Source organism: Sinohyriopsis cumingii, chromosome 18 (genome assembly GCF_028554795.1).
Source record: "Sinohyriopsis cumingii isolate HCF-2022 chromosome 18, ASM2855479v2, whole genome shotgun sequence".
NCBI classification, from domain to species: Eukaryota; Metazoa; Mollusca; class Bivalvia; order Unionida; family Unionidae; genus Sinohyriopsis; species Sinohyriopsis cumingii.
Window position 1 is genome coordinate 3,840,101 of NC_142978.1, and position 12,400 is coordinate 3,852,500.

Sequence of the window (12,400 nt, forward strand, 5' to 3'; positions counted from 1 at the left end):
AATTCCAATATTTACCGTAATGTACTTATGACCGGATATTTCCAGTATTTGATTTGGAACAAGACACTCTACAGAAGACGTAAACAAATTATTTTTAATGTCGGATTTGCATCACGTATTTAATGCTGTAGCTGGATAACTTCTCTCAGTTAGGAGACCAGTTTATGCCCACATTGTATTGTAATATATATATATATATATATATATATATATATATATATATATATATATATATATATATATATATATGTAAATATTATTTGCTTTTTGAAGTTTCCTAAATTAGGGAAATCGATTCTCCTTACATACTTGGATAGCAGATGTATGTGGCATTATAAGTGGATCTGTTTAATATATACTGTTGGACTGGAGAATAACCACACCTATAAATCTACAATATATTTGAATCACAAGGTGGTGATGGGTAAATAATAACGAAACGGTTAAGCACACACTATTTATTAGAGGGTTTATGAATAGAATTTAGGTAAACAATTCATGTCCTTTTATTAAAGAAAGTGGTGTAATAATTTGGTAAATAGTTTCAATAGTTTTACTCTGAACGAATATAAATAACAGTCATATAAAGAAATAAGTGGAAAGCAATTTCAAAAACGACAACATTGCAGGGACTGATAATCATCCGCTTAGTACACATTAGAATAAAGAGACAGTTTAATACGGGACAAAAAATAATGTGCTTAACTATTTTCAATATTGTGGGGGATAACGATATTGCTGCTTACAAGAGAGTTACCTGCTCAGTATCAATGACATTATTACTCTAAACCCATTTAGTGAATGTGGCTATTGACTCTTCCACATATTACTGGCCAAGATATTTTTTATCGAAATGAAATCCTTCATTAGCTCCAAATAAGGCTGGATCAAATTCTAGATATACTTGTTGTTGTTGTTGTTGTGGGGTTTAACGCCATATTTCAGCACACAATAGGCTATGCATGGCGGCCAGTATTAATGGTGGAGGAAGAACCCGGGAAAACCCCAGGAAGAACCACCTACCCACGAGAAGCTACTGGCAAGCTTTCTCACATATCCACGTCAGCCGAATCCTAGACTAGAACCTACGCAGACAGAGGTGAGATGGCAGTGATCCGTAACGGAGAGCGCTTTAGACCACTCGGCCACTCGGGACCCCTCTAGATATACTACTAAGTCTTTTTTCAACATTAACTCTTAGCGTTGGGACAAGATTCCACCAAATAATGTAAATGCGATCGAGTTAAAGGATTCATAAATGGTAACAGTAATTATATCTAGGCATTAATTTTATATCCATTGTAAATATTTATAATAAAAAAATCAAAGCGTTCTCATATTGGAAACAATACATAAGTTCGTAGATCCGAAATGCACTTAAAATTTAGAAATATATTATACAAGATTGATATGACAGAAATTAGACAAATTTACGAAAACCTCTTTTTAGTGGCTTAAGACGATATTGAAATATAAAAATAAAATAAAATATGATAAAATTAATTCTTTGTTTATGATTGAGTGAGATTGGAGTAAAAACACCAATTTGTCACTTGGAAAACATGCACATCATTTAAGACAATATTCAGGTATCGATTGAATTTGGACAAATAAGACCTGTATTCATTCAATGCAGCAAGTTGAATGTGCTAGCTTTCTAGTTTAAAATATCTCATACAGGTAATGCAAATCTACAGTAATGCAGAAGGAAAGGGCACGTAACTCCTTATTTCCTTCGACATTTTGCATTCGAAGTTTCTCATTTTGTGCTTTTTAGCTATAATTTATACGCATGTCCATTCTCAGGTATTAAAATGTTATAAACCAGTAAGGGTTCGCACCCAAATAAAAGAACTGCATGATGATAAAGTATAGGTATGCAAAAAATTGCATACATACTGTATAACATAGGGTTTATTCCTAGTATAATATTTATCGGTAAAATTAAATGGTACAGAAATAAATGTCAAAAGTTTCAATCGATAGATTGATAGTGACTTAGAAAATATTTATAAAGAAATATAAATGGGAAATTAGCAAACATCAGCTCAAATCCTACCAAATATATCAAGAAATATCTTTGTAGGACTAAAGAGATAACGGGTGCATTATACTTTTCTGTATCTAAACACAAAGAACCTAAATCACATCACTAAATTTAAAAATGTTCACACTACAGTTTGCTATGAACAGATAAATCGTAACTGTAAACATCTACTACAGCAATGAATTCAACGCAGTCCGGGAAAGCCAATTAATGTTCAACGTTTGAATAGTAATAGTCATCTCCAGCTGACTGTACAAATAGTTGGTCCAGTTCCATCCTGAATACTGCAAATGTCGGTCGCTTCTCTGGGACTATGCTCCAAGCTCTTCGCATTACTCCATACCAACTGGTAAGAAAAGTTTGATTACAGTATTGCAGTGAATTAAAATTCTTTAAGTAAAGAAAGACAGCCACAAATCTTTCGAAATTTCGATAACAAAACATTGATTCAGTGTTATCATATTTCTTCAAATCTTCGTAAAGACGTATTCATGTGACTTTTTATTTGTATCAGCCTCCTCTCGATAGTAAAATCTTGTAATAAGATAAAGTAACTCGTTGTCAGTTGCATTTAAAAAAATACACGCTACACAAATCTATCAATTGAAATGGAACGACATCATCTGTCGGGATTAGAAATGCCACATATTCTTAACAAACAATATCAGTAAATAATATATATATATATATATATATATATATATATATATATATATATATATATATATATATATATATATATATATATAATTATTATACTGCCAATGTTCAATGTTGCTTTCTCGGCTCTATAGTTCTGAAGTGAATTTTTAATGACACACAACATGGAGGGATATTAATGCCATAATTAAATGCATGTATTACAATTTTGTGCATTTTAAATCATTATTCTGCTTGATTTTTCTATTATAGTTCTGCACTACATTCTATTTTGTGTTTTCTATGTTTGAATGATGCACATTCAGGATTGCATCTTTGCATCAGCCAATATGCATTACTGTGTTAGGTATATTACAATAATGCGATTTTGTGTCTTCTGATTGTATTTGGGTAATTATATGTACATTTTTGATATTACATACAAATATTTCTCTTTGCAATTGATATATTTCAATTTCTAACACAGTGTTATGTATTACACGAGTAAAACGTTCACATTCCGAAAAATATAAGGTAGTGCAATGAAATGTACAAGTTTTCTGTAAGCATGACGCAAGATGCAATTAATTAATATCCCGTTGTGACAATAATGACAATAGTGTGCGTCGTGATAACAGAATGAAAAAAGTGACGCGATTCAGGATGACTAAACTGCGGATCCGACCTGCCGTGTTTCGACAGCAATGCAGTAGTTGTTGAATATTAAGACAATATAAATGATCCATTCTTTCAGAGTATTGTTTCTTGCTATCTTTTTAATAGAATGCGTCTTCTACATGTGAAGAATTCAGAACAAACTACTATTCACTTTCACCGTTCTTCAGAAGTTTCTGCAGAATCGCTGCAACGGTCAGAGGTCTCCCCAATTCTGCAAGTCACTGACCTACCTGGCCTTTAATTTCTCTCTCTCACTCAATCTCATGCTCCATATATATATATATATATATATATATATATATATATATATATATATATATATATATATATATATATATATATATATATATGTGTGTGTGTGTGTGTTTGTGTGTGTGTGTGTGAAAACAAACACATGCGTGAGCAAGATAGGTCCCTGCTGAAATAAATGGTCAGCATGCGAGAAGTACTGATAAAATGTATTATCAGTTGATTTTATTTCTAACACTTGTGCTATCCTAACAGCCGTTTAGCTCCCTGTACATATACGTACTCTAAATCATCCATTTCAACCCATACAACGCGCCAAATACCAGTGGGATTAAATACCTTATTAACTTCCCAAAGGAGCCTCTGATATATTACATTTTGAGACAAAAGCATTTCAAAATATTTTATCACCTTATGAAAATAAATCAACTCCTATCAGTGTTCACAGTTTTCCTTCTTTGCTTACGGCTATAAAAATGGAGAAAAAAAATGTTAGAATCTTACTTCTTACTCAATAATACGATACTTGTACATAATTTACGTATAAACGTTTTATATTTAGGAAGACAATTATTAAAAAAATTAAATTTCATACATATTATTGATCTGTTAACGAATTTTCATATGGTAAATTTATCACTCAGCAAAATATTTTAAATAAGCAAACCACTATTTCGGTGAAAATCGGTTAGGTCTTAATTATTTCACAACACCGGTATGTTCCAAAAAGAATATAAAACTAAACCTTTAATCTTATAAACAATAACATCACAAACAAACAGTCAAACAATATTTGTAACTAAGTGCTTGATAAAGATAGACGTGGTGTGGAAGGGGGCAAAAGAACATTTGCGATGTTGCAGATAGGTCACGAAATAGTTGCTAAGCCAAAAATCAAGTTTGTGTTATAATTAGCGGTTTACTTAAAATGAATAAAACAATTTAAAAAAAAATAGAATTAAATTAACTAAAATAAACTATTATTATTTTGGATTATGGGTGTCAGTCTACTCCTTCGGTACAACTTCTTTCTCTCTCTCTCGATCTCGAGATCTCGATACGGCAAGTTAACCAAAGTTCGTTGGTGGAATAGGGGCTTCGTGGCTATATTTTTCATTATTAGAATCTAAATATACTGAGGACGGGCCGGTTTGGCCTCTTTAGTGATTAATCTAACAGCTCGATCTGTTGTCAATATGGGTCACAATAGTAATGCATTATGCTCGTATCTTAGTTGTAATTTTCACTGTGCTGCATCTGAACTTCTACTGCGTTATGTAGTTCTTCCTCTGCGATGATCAATATGTAACTAAAAGAGTGTTAGAATGAAACAGGGAGAGTTAGAAACGGAATAATGTTACGCGAAGAAGTATGTAAAACTAAAATCGTGCACATGGAATTAGAAGATATGATATTGTAGTATTAAAATTCAAGTAAATCAAATTTAGAATGAAGTATTGGCACGTGTAAAGTTGCAAACCTGAATGTACATCTTACACAACTAGAAAACGTATACATGGTCGAAACAGAAGGTGCAAAACAGAAAGTTCAATGTATCTCATCAAGCGTTAAGATCTGTGGTTTTCGTAAGTCCATGAAAGTGAAAAGCTATACAGAAGCAGCGACATTAGTAGACCGGATTCGAGAACAACGAACAGTGTCAGTATCAGAACGGGTCCTTGAGAAAGATGAATGCTTCGCTATGGGATTCAATGTGCCGAGAAACAAGTGATTTGCAACAATCAACATAGTATTTGCTTTCTTATATGTTCAGATCAAAGTAATAAACGCTATTAATATAAAGAATTTGCACAAAAGATGCTTACACAAACTCCTACATCTGTATTTCCAATATAAATGTATCAGATACATAACACATAGAATTAGGGAAAACTTACGTGTCGTCACAAAGCTCTGGTTGAGAAGGACGCTCTCCCTTTCTTAGTCTTGCTGGTAGGTCACGGCTTCTGATATTCTGGTATGGAGACTTACCTATGGAGACCAAAAGGAATATATATATATATATATATATATATATATATATATATATATATATATATATATATATATATATATATATATACATGTATGTGTGTGCGTATGTGTGTATGTGTGTGTGCGAAGGTGTGGTTGTGTTGGTAGATAGATAAATCACTTTGTGTGTAAAAATTTAAAAGGCAAATGCATTAATCTAAGCCACAAATACAAACTTTAATGTGTTAAAATGAAAATGTGCAAATTTACATGAGAGAGAGAGAGAGAGAGAGAGAGAGAGAGAGCGGACCTAGACTGAAGACCTCCCATAAAACTACTCCGTACGACCATACACCACTCTTTTCGGTCGCGTCGGCGGTGCTTTTCATACACTCGGGTGCCATCCATTTAATTGGAATCCTCTCCTAAAATAATAATTTTGCAATAGTGCCATTATAACTAGCAGCATTACACTAATATTAATTTCTCATTTTCATCTTATTTTTGTTTTTTACAAGGCATAAAGCAGTACATTCTCAAACCATTTTATACTGAATCAACCTCTAATGTCTCATCTGTCAAAATATTTGTCAGTAATACTTGTTTGGTCTAAGGCGCTACTTAGATTACATAACATTTTACATATTTTTTTGTGGTAATTGTATTTATTTTTGGTATATATTTCCACAATAGTTTACGTACTATATATTTAAGCGTTCTTGAATATTAGATGAAAGAGAGATAAATTATATTTTATGTTTATTTCCGATCAGAGTTGAAGAACATTTATATTATATATTTCCCAAGCATTTTACTCATTGACTGTCTCATGAACTGGGGACAATAAAGGCACTGATAATGCACACCTTCGTCTCAGAATCTCCATCATTAACATCTAGTTCGAAGTTCTGTGGTCCGAACCCAGAGATTTTGACTTCATTCAAAGAGGTAAGAAGAATATTTCTTGCAGCAAGTCGGCGATGAACAATCTAAATATAAGCATATATACATTATGCGATGTAATAATGGGCATGAAGGTGCAAACACACAAAAACTGGCATGAAGGTATGAACGAAATATGATACCGCAAGAAAGGTATTAACATAATGAGAGACAATGCTTTATATTAATCCAGGTTTCTTTTACCAAAACTGTTTAAACGAATAAGTACTGTTTGGAAGATGCAACTAACATGTTTCAACTTCTTCCAGTAGAATACCAAGTATTTTATTACACCAACCTTTTTGGAAACGAGGTATTCCATTCCTTTGCAGATATCCAGACCAAAGCGGAACAATATTTCCTGTAGCTGCAAGGTCATACATTCCCTCTGGCTTTCCAGATAGTCCTTCAGTGGCCCATTTTCACAATACTCAAAGACGATGAATGGACCAACTGTCAAATTATGTAAAATAAAATGGGATTCCTTATTTTGGAGGATGTCGATACTATTCCACATAAAATAAAAATTAGTTCCGAATCAGAGAACATAAGAAACAGAAAAACGTTAGATCAGAAGAAGTCAACCCATTTGAAGAAATATTCTAATTCACTTCGAATGTTCAACGAAAGGCAAATTTATGATCCCAATCAAGAAACAAATTATTGATTCCACGCTAGCAAAAACATCCGTTTAGCTCTACACTTCCTGTTATCTAATTCTACCTTATATACATAAACAGACTATGCATTCAGAGATTCTGCTGTTGAGACTGGAGATTGATTTGATGTTGGAAAGTGGTAGCTTATTTAAAGAAATAAATCAAGGGTATACTATTTATCTTTTCCTTTATATAAAGCGCTAGGTCTTAATTTACTGCATACAAATATGGCCTGTATATGGAATCGTTCTTCCTCCATCACCGCAAGAAGCGAGAAAGACTTGATGTTTGTAACAATTAACATATGGAGATAATTTTTTCCTAGTTAAACATGTTTCTTCGAAAATACTTACCCAATCAAAATACCTTAGTAAAACTACTACTATCGCGTATATCCAACCCTCCTAGATGCTACTGCCTAGAGATGATCAGGAAGAGTGATTTTCCCTTACGAATAAGAAATGGCGGTTAATTCCAAAAATACATCAGATACGTCTGAAGCGGAAGGCACGCTCTCAATGGATATAATTGCGTGGTGGTTGGGATGGTCTATGTGTATTATAATTGGGTAAGTATACTGGAAGAAACATATTTTACAAGAGAAACAAATGGTGTCTTCTTTAAATACGTTACCCAACCTTAATGCCTTAAGAGAATAGATAAGAGGTTGAGTGAGGTATATCACCTTTCCCCGGAGATACCATCTCCGGTCCCCTAATGTATGCTAGACATTTTCTAGATAACCCGACTAGAGTGGACTCTATCTATCAAGGAGTGACTTCAGAATAGGGATAACATTTCACCCCGCAAAATCCAGCGGAAGCAGTGAAGCCTCGTCTTAAGAAGCTGTCGATCGACCTGGAGGTGTGACATGTTCAGTTGCAAATATAGGTCCTACTAGATCGAATTTGCCTCTCTCGGATGACGATTTCGGAGATAAAAGTGAGATAATATGGACTCTGACCTCCATTCCACTTCCTGAATGATATCAGTTAGCGAGCAAATCCGGTCGAATGCTAGTCTGGTGACTATTGCTCTAACCTTGTGAGCCGAGATGCGTAATAAATTCATTTAAGCTACGATTATTTCTCTCTATTCCGAGCGAAAAACCATCTTAATCCAGGACAACATATTCGGTTTTGATATAACCTCATGTCCCTTTATAAGAAGTATAAAGAGGCGTGATCTCCCTCAACGCAAAAGCTCTGTTCTATTAAGGTAAAGCGCGAAATGAGTCTTATATGTGGCCTTAAGCTGATGTATACAGATAACATACAAATTTCATGACAAAAATCTGGTTATCCGCGGAAGGAAGCCGGTTCTTGACGATGCAAAAGAATGACGTCATGAGAAAGACTGACCCATGTTGTCGGAACTGCACGTAATTCGAGTCTGCTGATAGGGCATGCATTTCTTTAATTCTTGCAGCAGTTGCTAACGCCATGAGGAAGCAGGTCTTTTATGAAAGGTACTCCAGAGATGTCCGCGAAAGTGGATCATAAATGTCTTGTTCAGCCAGTTAATACTCAAGATATGGCCATACTGGGCTTACAACTATTGTTTATGGTTGTATATACACAACGTTAGAGAGTAGGTATGACAAATACTTGTTTTGTCCCATATCCTCTCTTGCGTGACGACGAAATGTGTCAGCAATCGTGGAGCGATAACCTTGTATTAAATTCAGCGCAAACTTTCTCTCTACGAAGAGCCAGAGGAAGTTAGCTATTTACGGTTTAGATGTCTGGAGAGGTATGATCTGTGCATCACTGGGTGAAACTTGCCATATGCCTTCGTATCTTTTCAAGGTGGAGGACCTCCTTGCTAAAGCGATGCTCCCCACGAATGGTTTGATAATTGTTTATTTCTGAGGACCTGTTTCATGTGATTCAGACGTGGAGGCTCCGTAGCTCTGAGTAAGAGTAAAATAACTGTTGTCGTGGTTGTTTAAGTAGACAAAGGTGAGTCTGAAGTCCCCTTGCGAGATTTATGAGGACGCTGTTTCACGACTTCTCCATCCAAGTGGTGAAATGAGGATAAGGCGACACTCTGATTCTCTTGCTTTCTGTACCACTTTTTGAAATCAGAGTTATTGGAGGGCAGGTGATTGCATCCAGGCCGTTTCCAACCTATCGACAGGGCACCGACTACCAGTGTTTTGTTGCAAACAGGTCCACCAACCGTCGGTTCCACAGGGTGCATATTTGAATGAAAACTGAGAGACGAAAAGACCATTCAGTCTGCATTAGTTGATTGCTCAGGGACAAAGTTTCGGCTAGTACATTAGGAGACCTAGGATATGGCGAGCTGACAACACCAGTTTAATAAGTCCCACACCAGTAGGCAAATGTCCTTGAACTTCCTTCCTCCATGTCGCTGGAGATTAGTCACCATTGTAGAGTTGTCGGACAGACTGAGAACTCTCTTGATATGCAAAACATTCCTGCCAGTAGTGAAAGGTTTTGACAACTACAGTCAGGTCCAGAATTTATTAATAATAAGTTGTCGTTCTTTGGGTCAACATGCAGCGCTGGCTTCTCGACATGATGCGAGCAGGTACGCTCCCGGCCTTCCGAACTTTTACCTGTACAAACTGTAATCTCTGGCGCTGTATTTGTGGATGTACGCCCTCCGTGAGCCACGTTTGGGTGCCCCAGTGCCGTACATTGTGCTTTAGTTGTGTGCGCATGGTGAGACGATGGTCCAGTGGACAATCTTCAGGTGTCCATTCCAGCAGAAGAATCATTTATAATGGGCGCAAAGGAAAGGCTATATGGGACCCTGCGCTGGGAACTCTTAGTAGGAGAAGGAATTCCCCTACGGATAGAATTCCCCGAAAGTAAATGAGCTACCATGGTTCGAATTCCAATCACCGAACAAGAGGGAGACAAAGTATGTTGCGTGTATAGTGGACTCCATACCTAAGTGAACAAATTGTTGAGATTGTACTAGTCGGATTTTCCTGGTTGACGAGACGTGCAGATTGGTAACAAAGGTTATCATGTCTTCTTAGATCTAACTCACTGATGTTTCCAGGTAACTTGACTTTGCTGCCACAGAAATGGGCCTAACATATGCCATTACTCAATTCATCAGACGAGTGAAGACTCAATGAGAGTGTCCTGAATTGGTATACGATGTTGTAGGCGAATCGCAGGAAAGTCCTAGAAGCCATTTGGATAGGGGCATGAAGGTATGTGCCATGTAAGTCCACGCTGATGACGCAGTCTCCATCATGGATGGCGTTAAATATGCGCTGTATTCTTTCTTCTGAGATCCATGGGACGTGGATGCATTACTTGAGAGCGCTTAGGTCGATGACCGAACGCAGAGTGCCATTTGTCTTTGTGGACAAGAAAAATCTGGTACGAACGATAGGACCCTCTCGGTGTTATATCCACTTTGGTATGCGAGAACTGTTGCTTTCGCTGGGTGGAACTTCTACAAGGACGGTTTTCCGAAGTTCGTGTCTTAAGAGTGGCCCTTAGGTCATTTTGCTGATTTCCCCTATGATGCCCGTATTGACGCAGTGGTTGTGGAAGGGATGGAATTATGTCTCATTGATGTAATCTTTGCCGACTTCTTGAAGTTGGACGTTAAAATGAATGTTAGAGGATAAATGCGGTGTTTTGAACTTGGCTGCATGGTGAACCCTGGGTAAAGTGCAGGGAGAGAACACTGAATTGTGTTTCGCAATTTGTAAATTGTAGCTTTGGTTACGGAATTGGCTTAATTATGTTGAGTGGTTCTGTACAGTACTAGGGATATTCTTGAGACCGACTCCCGTGCATGTCCTGAGTATTCGGAGTCAGAGAAGATAAACTATGTTTCTCCTATTGGAAGATAACGATATCGGGGAAAGTCTAACATTGCAGCCACGGCAACTATATTATCTACTAACTGCCGAGTGTTATCAAAGGCCATCCGATGGAAACGTATGGAATGATGCTTTGTCATCCCCAAACCAGCGATATCACTGTCAACTGCATAGGATTCCAAATCAATGACGAACTGATGAGTATGGTGCGGTCAGAATGTTTGTAACTCTCCCAGACTGCGAAAGTAATCGAAGTTGGACTCGTCTGTTCCGTCATAATATCAACAGGTGCTGAAGCTCTAGTTCAGGTTGCAGATGAAGTGGGAGGAGGAGGAAAAATCTCAGGTTTTCGAAGGTGGAATACGTCCTCAATGGAGGCTCGGAAGGATTAATCGTCCCGTGCCATCGGGTAATGTAGAATAGACAACATCACTGGAGAACAAGAAAAATCATCTTGTTGCATGAGGTGAGACTAAGGTTCCCTATAATGCCTGAGACCTATATGGCGAAGGATGACGAGGTCTGTCGCTCACTAAACTCGTAGAACGACCCGAAGTAGAAACTGTGATTTCGAGACAGTCGCTGAGTAAAGAATCCCTTCTCGTGGCAGAGTGTAGAGAAATTGCTAAACGACATCTCTTGAGACGGGGGAAACTATTCAAGGCATAGTGCCGAATGAGTGTTTCAAGGTGTCATCAGGGTTAAACTTGTCCCGGCACATGTCTGTAAAAGTAGGGCTCTACGTACGGGAAGCTGGCTGTTAGTGACTGATCACGTAATATTGAAATGTTGGCCCTATGTGATAAATAGTATTTGGTCTCGGCAGTCGCAAGAAAATAGTTCATCCGAGTGAGAGGGATATCATCAGGATCATTAGTATGGACGGGTTGTGAGATGTTTGATTCATGTTACCTGTCCTTATATCGGCTGAATTACAGAGAACTTTTTTGTTTGTTAGCTCTGACCCTCGCTATTCCGCCATAGGAATCAAATCTAACTAATATGGGTCAAAATAGAAGGAGTCATATGGTGGTAACTTGGGTGCGGAACTGTTTCAGAGCGTGTCAATGTCTGCTTCTTCATGGCTGAAGGGTAAGTGGAAAATTCAGCATGCAGACTGGTAACGTATTTGTCTTGAGCTGTGCGTTTTTTGCGCTTTAACCATAATCTGTAAGACAAATAAAGCAAAACATATAATACCGTAGCCATGCACAATTTGTTTAGAACGCAATCTCCTTGCAGTGCTAAATCTTAAATAGCTGACCCAGAAACTGATAATAGTATAATAAAGCAACGAAGCATTCAGGTAAAATATAATGACAATACTAACTGTAAGGATATGTATAAACATTATTGTCTGCACATGTGATGTTTGAATACAGTGTGGTGCAGTGC

At 36.8% G+C, this 12,400-nt stretch overlaps 1 protein-coding gene across 1 annotated transcript in view; it reads right to left on the reverse strand.

Annotated features, from left to right (window-relative positions):
- Positions 1-443: 443 nt before the first annotated feature.
- LOC149775982 (uncharacterized) overlaps positions 444-12,400 on the reverse strand; it is a 60,777-nt gene continuing 48,820 nt past the window's right edge. Inside the window, exons 19-23 of the mRNA XM_089941101.1 lie at positions 6,828-6,982; positions 6,454-6,576; positions 5,898-6,012; positions 5,512-5,605; positions 444-2,393 (exon numbers count right to left, since the gene is read on the reverse strand). Coding sequence (XP_089797227.1) covers positions 2,255-2,393; positions 5,512-5,605; positions 5,898-6,012; positions 6,454-6,576; positions 6,828-6,982 — 626 coding nt within the window. The 3' untranslated portion in view covers positions 444-2,254. The remainder of the gene's footprint in view (positions 2,394-5,511; positions 5,606-5,897; positions 6,013-6,453; positions 6,577-6,827; positions 6,983-12,400) is intronic.